This window comes from Curcuma longa, unplaced genomic scaffold (assembly GCF_044706935.1).
Source record: "Curcuma longa cultivar G26 ecotype Majalengka, Jawa Barat unplaced genomic scaffold, ITB_CL_G26_1.1 contig_8735, whole genome shotgun sequence".
Lineage (NCBI taxonomy): Eukaryota > Viridiplantae > Streptophyta > Magnoliopsida > Zingiberales > Zingiberaceae > Curcuma > Curcuma longa.
Genome location: NW_027435288.1, coordinates 9,253 through 17,244, shown reverse-complemented (window position 1 = coordinate 17,244; position 7,992 = coordinate 9,253). Strand labels below are relative to the sequence as shown.

At 36.2% G+C, this 7,992-nt stretch overlaps 1 protein-coding gene across 1 annotated transcript; it reads left to right on the top strand.

Annotated features, from left to right (window-relative positions):
- The first annotated feature begins 741 nt into the window (after positions 1-741).
- LOC141819563 (uncharacterized) lies at positions 742-7,367 on the top strand. The gene is made up of 4 exons (XM_074706819.1): positions 742-3,978; positions 5,372-5,643; positions 5,984-6,583; positions 7,281-7,367. The coding sequence occupies exons 1-4, from the start codon at positions 742-744 to the stop codon at positions 7,336-7,338; spliced, it is 4,167 nt and encodes a 1,388-aa protein (XP_074562920.1). The 3' UTR covers positions 7,339-7,367.
- Positions 7,368-7,992: the final 625 nt, after the last annotated feature.

Genomic DNA, 7,992 nt, shown 5'->3' with positions numbered 1-7,992 from the left:
AACTTAGGTCTCTTAATGAGTTTGTGCCAAAAGAATTCAATGTTGTCTAAATTTCAAAAATCTACATGATGTTATATAAACTTTGGAATTTATGCTTGAGGGCATAGTGACACTCAGGATGCTTTTAGAAATGTATTGATTTTAGTCTGAATGGATTATGAAGTGATCAAGATAATCAATGAATTTTAAATAAAATTTATTAATAAACATATAATGTCCATAGTATAACTTGAATATTTTCGAATTAGATGAGTCCTAGACACATAAGTGTTTTGATTGAATATGATAAGGCTAAGTGCATCAGTTATATGTAATTTTTGATAAATACTCACTAAGCACAAAAAAAAAAAAGAAAGAAAAGAAAAGAGAGATAGGAAATTCGATAGCTCAAAAAATCTATAGCAAAAAAATAAATTACAATAATCTTAAATTTAAAATTCTGACACAAATATAGATTCGTAGAAGATTAATAAAATATACATATCGTTCTTTAGTCAAGATATATAAGATTTTAGATATCATGGGGGCTATAACAATGTAAAATATGATGATGCGCTCTATATTAAATTGCCGATATAACAATGCATGCATGACATTTATATGGGCTATTTAAAGAAATAGTGAAACTAGAAGAGTAAAATGAAATTTATGAAATTTTGACGCTTCTCGGTGCCCTACCCGCGCTCGCGATCTTTTCGTTCTCGGCAGCTAGCGGCGGCCGCCGTTTCCTCCTCTCTCAAGATGTCAGCGAAATGGCGTGCTATCCAGCACAGGCATCGTTACACTTACAACTCGGTCATTTTTCCAAAGTCCTTTATCGAAGCCCTGAATCTTGTGTCCTCAGAGGGTTCCTCCTGGCCATCCGATTTCTTTTCCCAATTTAAAATTTTGATCTCCTTGAATTCAACCTACTCCCAGCTTGTGGCTGTCAAAGATCTTTCTTCAGCCTTCGTTCAATTGCTTGCCTTTCCTGGTGTGGTTGATGGCACACTTGCCAAAGCTACAAGGCTTTATCTTGAGATCCTCTTCCTAGATAATTCCCTACCTCTCCACCGGACACTGATCTCTGCATTGTTGAAGAGCCAGAAGATTTCTTCCATTATTGGTCAGTGTTTATTATCTCTTTGTGAGGAGTATGCTGTTACAGGTAAAAGAGGAAATATGCGATTTTTGGTTGCACGAGCAGTGCTATCCTTGATAAGCTACCCCAAGTTAGCATTTTTGAATGAGATTGTGGAGAAATGTTCAGGCTTTGTGGCGAATGATATTGTTGCTGGGCTGGGAAATGTTGTTTTAGATGTTCGACATGGATGCTGTCCCTCACCCATGGTGATGGAGCAATGCCAGGATTCAATGTCTTGCTTGTACTACTTGCTTCAGAGATATCCTAATATATTTGTTGGTTCAGAGGATTCTTATGTTTTTTCTAAGAGTGTAATAGAAGCTATTTTAAATGTTCTCAAGTCACCAGGTTTTTCCCGGGACTGTTTGGTGGCAGCAGGTGTTAGCTTCTGTGCAGCCATTCAGGCTTTTATGAGTGCTGAGGAGGTCTGTAACTTTATTTCAAGGGAATTCTTTGGTTTGTTTAGTAAAGGTTCAGGCACAGGGAGTTTGGTGATGGAAAGACTATTTCACAATGAAAATTGGAGTTTGCGTATTCAGGAATTCTCAGTTCTAGCAAGGCTCTGTTTGCTCAGAGGAATGTTAACTGCCATTCCTAGGAATGTCCTCAACAAGCATCTTACTCAACCTACTAATGGTTCATTTTGGACTATATTGTATGATGGGATACTTCCTGAGCTCTGCAAGTACTGTGAGAACCCAGTCGATATCCATTTCAATTTCCATGCCCTCACAGTCACTCAGATATGTCTGCAACAAGTGAAAACCTCTTTGTTGTCTGGCCTGACTGATTCCTGTGGTGATTACAGTCCCTTTTCTGAAGACACAATGTACCGTATACTTAGGATCATATGGATTAATCTTGAAGACCCTTTAAGTCAGACCGTCAAGCAGGTTCATCTTATTTTTGATCTACTTTTGGACATTGAATCCTATATTTCACTAGGTGATGGTAATTCTGGAAAAAAACTATTTTTACATAAAATCGCAGGATATCTTCTTTGTTTAGGGCCTCGTTGCAAGGGTAGATATGTTCCTTTAGCATCTCTCACCAAACGCTTGGGTGCAAAGACACTTCTAGATTTGAATCAGAAACTTCTTTTGGAGACAGCTTATGCCTATGTGGATGATGATGTTTGCTGTGCTGTTACATCGTTTTTGAAATTCTTCCTTGAATGTCTACGGGATGAATGTTGGAGCCATCATGGTATTGAGAGAGGATATGATGTGTTCAGGGATCTCTGCCTACCCCCTGTGTTGCATGGACTTGTATCTGGTAATGTGAAACTCAGATCAAACTTAAATACCTATGCACTTCCGACTGTGCTTGAGGTCGATCCAGATAGCATATTCTCAATGCTTGGTTTTATCTCAATTGGACCTAGCATAAAAGAATCCATCAATGTGGATCTGAAGATTGAGCAATGTGTTGCTGCATTGGTTTCTTTGCTTAAGGTTACACGTATGCTTGCACTTATTGAGGGGGATATTGATTTAGAGTGTCATAATACACAAAAGGATAATTTTGAATCTTCTGACTTAGTTGCTCTACTATGCATAAAAGGTATTACTGTTAGAGTTCCTGCTGTTTGGTTTACTTTAGCATTGAAACATGCTGATGATAATCTACGGATAGATGCTGCTGAGTCCCTCTTTTTAAACCCCAAGACATCTACTGTACCTTCTGCATTTGAGCTCAGCTTGATGAGAACTGTGGTGCCATTGAATATGAGGTGTAGCTCCACAGCTTTTCAGATGAAATGGACAAGCTTGTTTAGGAAATTTTTTGCAAGAGTTCACACAGCATTGGAGAGGTTGGTCAAACAAGGTTTTTGGAAGCCTGATGCATTCTATGATAGGAAAAAAGTTGCTAATCAGGACCCTGCTGGGGACCTTGTCATCAGCAGAGCAGCAGATCTTTTTCATTTTATGAAGTGGTTTAGTAGCTTTCTTTTTCGTTCATGTTATCCTTCAGCTCCATACGAGAGGAAAACAATGGCCATGCAACTCATTTTGGTGATGATTGATGCATGGCCTATAGTTATTCCCCAGGGAATTCATCATCTCTATCCATATAATGAAGCTGTTATTTCTCCAGATGCAACACTTGCACTTGTGGGATCTATAATTGATAGTTGGGATAAACTCAGAGAAAGTTCCTTCCGTATCCTTTTATGCTTTCCAAGTCCACTTCCTGGAATTTCATCCATTGATTCAGTGAATGTTCTGATCCAGTGGGCTAGAAAACTTGTTTGCAGCCCACGTGTTAGAGAAAGTGATGCAGGTGCTTTAAGTTTCCGTCTCATATTTAAAAAATATGTATTAGGTCTTGGTTGGGAACTTGGAGTGTCTGAGGAAGCTAGTTGCCTCACTCCTCAAAGGAATGGATATTTATACTATAAATCAAGCAATCCTATCATTAAATACTTGTCATCATTGATTGAATGGCTATGTATTGTTGTAGAAGAAGGTGAAAAAGATCTCTCTGAAGCATGCAAGAAAAGCTTCGTTCACGGAGTTTTGCTCACACTTCGATACACATTTGAGGAGTTGGATTGGAGTTCTTCTATGGTTCAATCAAGTATTAATGAACTTAGGTGCTTATTGGAGATACTTCTAGACCTAATTATGAGAATAACTTCTTTGGCCCTTTGGGTGGTCTCTGCAGATGCATGGTCTATGCCCTATGATATAGATGATACAATAGATGAATCTGCTTTTCTTTCAGATTTATCATTTGGTGTAGCTGCACCTGAATCTGTATCTGATCGAGGGGACAATTTTTTTGCATCTGAAGATAATGTAAGACCAGCACAACAAGTTGTTATGGTTGGTTGTTGGCTTGCAATGAAAGAGGTAAGAGAGTTGTAATCTGTTCATTGGTTTCTAACTTGCTAACAACTGTAGGTTAAGAAACACTTGTTTTGTTCTACAGACTTATAGCTCTAATTGTCATTTACTAAAGTTGGACGTCATTTTTTCCATTGAATGATAACATTCTTGTTAATTTATTTTCTTGCATCATAGTTTATTTTCCTGCTATATTATATGAAGTTGAATGTTGGGCTATGACTCGAGCACATGGGTAGAAAATGAGAGTTGTAGAGATGAAAATGTTAAGGTGGATGTGGCGACATTCAAGGATGGACAAAAAAAGAAATGAAATATTAGAGAGAAAGTCGGGGTTGCATTTATTAAAGGTAAACTCCGAGAGACACGTTTAAGATGGTACGAACATGTACTTAGATGATCAATAAATATTTCAATTAGGCGATGTGAAACTATGACAAACGTACATATCAAACGAGAAAGAGGAAGTCCAAAAAAGACTTGGTTAGCAATAATAAAATAAGATAAAATTTATTTAAATATAAATGATATATAATAGGGGATAGAACCCAATGACATAGAAGGATCTATATAACCGACTCCATCTAGTGAGATAAGACTTGGTTGTTTTTATTGTTGTATGGTTTATTTTCATGTATCATATAATAGTAATGCCAGTTGTAGTATCAATTGTATCCAATATCCACTCTGATCTCTAACTTATAATTAGACAAGGCATCATCTTCACTTTTGCCAAAGGCATATCTCCTAGCAGTTTATCTCATTTGCCTTCTTTTTTAGTTTGCTTGTATGGTTCTAATAATGTGATTTTTTCCTTTACCATATATTTTGCTAATCTTTGTCAGAACGCCCCACAGACCAAATCCACTAGGGCTAACTCCTTGTATGAGTAAAATACTGAAACAACATGCCATTCCCTAGCTATCTGGTCAGCTATGATTTTATCCCTCCATTGAACTATATTTTTAAGTACTCAGATCATATATTAATTTCAGAAATGCAGAAAAAGAAAAAAAGTTTAAAATGAGTGGAATGCTGTACCCTATTTTGACACCAACTGTAAAACATCAATTTGTATTTGTTGATCTGAACCCTAAAAGCATTTTAATTTTTATCCGCAATTTGCCAAAGGTATAAGCTGAAGTGAATCCACCTAGTTGCAACCAAGACTATTCTAATATGAGTAGGTTTGTAGCCAGACTATCTCACCTAAAAATCTTTTATGTAAACCTCTACTGCATTTATCAAGCTTGAGACTGATTGTTTACCTAATATGAAGCACCTCTACTACATTTATAAAGTTTGATTATCATTATATACATAATGTAAATCCGTGTGCTTCACTAGCTTTTTACTTTTTAATCAGATGTTGAAATTTCTTTAATGCTTTCTTTTACAGATCAGTCTTCTTTTAGGCACCATAATTAGAAAAATACCGTTGCCTAATTGCACACTTTTAGATTCATCTGAGCATGCTGATGCCCCTGGAAGATCTAATGAAGTTGATATGCCTACTCTAACTGATGGTGGGCTTGATCTGGTCCAATTAGAGACCATCGGGAACCATTTTTTGCAAGTTCTTCTGAAAATGAAGCATAATGGTGCAATTGATAAAACAAGGGCTGGCTTTACTGCTCTTTGTAACCGTCTCCTTTGCTCTAATGATTCAAGGTGCTCTTCAACTATCTATAATGTTTGAAAGCTTTCTATTTTCTTACAAGTATTTATATGTCTTCCTGTACTAAATGTAATGAAATTGTAGTTGTTCATAGACAGAGATCTATTTGTGCTGTAAAGTTTCTGGATATTGTCACAAGATGGTGTAAACTGTCAACTGAAATTATTAAATTTACAACTGAAGTTTATCTGCCTTCATTTTGGAATACAACACAACAAGCGAATTCATTTTCAGTATATAACTAGATTTATCTTTATAATAAACTATTGGTTAGCAAATTCCATCTTCAAGTTAATAATAATGATATATAGCACTAAATATATTTCCTTCTAGGCTTAACAAAATGACCGAGTCTTGGATGGAACAACTCATGGAGAGAACTACCGCAGAGGGGCAAACAGTGGATGATTTACTGAGGAGGAGTGCAGGAATTCCTGCTGCATTCATTGCCTTTTTTCTATCAGAGCCAGAAGGAACACCAAAGAAACTACTTCCAAGGGCATTACATTGGCTCATAGAGATTGCAAACAAATCATTGTCAAATAGCTCTGAATTTGGTTGCAATAAAAAAGAAACCATTTCAATGGAGAAGCCTTCAAGATCAGCTGATGATTCTGAACTAGAAGGTTTAAGGACTGTATCTGCAAATACAAAGAAATCTCAAATCATAAACCAGAGTGTGGTACCCACAGTCCATGCACTTAATGTTCTAAGAGCTGCTTTCAATGACACAAATTTATCTGCTGATACATCAGGCTTTTGTGCTGAGGCTATGATTGTTTCTATACGTTCTTTCTCATCTCCTTATTGGGAGGTAAGGAACAGTGCATGTCTTGCATATACAAGCTTGCTTCGTCGCATGCTTGGATTTTTTAACATACAAAAACGTGAATCACAACGTAGGGCATTAACTGGGCATGAGTTCTTCCACAGGTATGGCATCTCCAAACTTTGATTTTGATAATACTTATCAGGTTTATCATCAATGAAACACAGTTTGACTTATTCTAGTAGTATTGAGTATGTTTCTGTCTCACTATGCAAAATTTCTGAAAAGATTTATAGCTGTTATTATATTTAGATTGTTTTGTTATCTACTATGTTGTGTCTCTGTAGGTGTAAATGAGTAAAGTTGTTCTTGACAATGTTCAAGTTGGTATTTCAAAAAGCTTGTGGACCTTTATGTTTGCCTCAATTAATATACAAAATTTCTCGTTCAACCTTGTTTATAGAAAAACTTGCAAAATTATTTTTTTTATGGTTAATTAGGCAAAATTTTTACACATGAACAGGCTCAAAATTGAGACAACTATTTGGAAGGAGCTTGTTCACAATTCAGATGCTTATTTATGCCATTCTTTATTAATTTTTACATGGCTACTACAATTTTGTAACCTTTTATTAATAAAATACATGTGAACTAAACATTTCCTGACTCACATCTAACATTTAGTTCATGATAACACACCGAATCTGTTATCATAGGTTTAAGTTTCATTCTGCACTTGTGCCATGGATGAAACATGTGTATCTGCTAGTGGACCAAAATTGAAACTAGGTTGACACAATCATCCATTTTGCTTACTTTGCCCAATTCTTATTATCCCTTGCCTATATCTGGTGTTAGTAGGCTTCTTTTGGACACATTTGGGAGAAATTCAGCTGACAATGTGCAAGAATGGAGATAGTGGTTGAGGTCAAGATGAGGATTCCAAACAAAGAGCCAAAGGCCTGAATGAGCATGGTGGCTTTGCATAGGCTTTGAAAATGGCAAGTGATAAGAGTTCAATCGTGCTTTGAGATTAGCAATGTATGCGTCTAGCAGCAAATGTATGGAATCAATGATCATGAAAAGCCTACTAATCGTGCTTTGAAGCTGGAGAACTACTAATCAGACAAATGTTAATTAATAGGTATATTACATATATTATGTTATAACTCGGTTCAGCTCACATTTAACTTTAACCTGATTTTGACTATGGTTTGACCCAAATTTAGTGTACAAATCATATTTGTAATTTCACCCATTATAGGTTTAATTGATCTCAATTAAAGCTATTAGATTGAAAACTAGATTCATATCATTTGACCCATGCCAACCTATGCCAAGTTGACACCCATACTCTATTGCTCTCAGCACATACTAAAACCAATATCATGAAACCAATATCAAAACTAAATATTTAAACCTATGTTTTATATTCATCTATGCAAGGAATAAGATGTTGAGTGGTGTCGTCAAAGCGGATGGAATTTACCATTATGCCCGCTAACCAATACCGAAATCATTGGGCACCGAGCTTAGAGCTACGAGTGGTAGTGGTCTTGTAGAGGCTTCATGG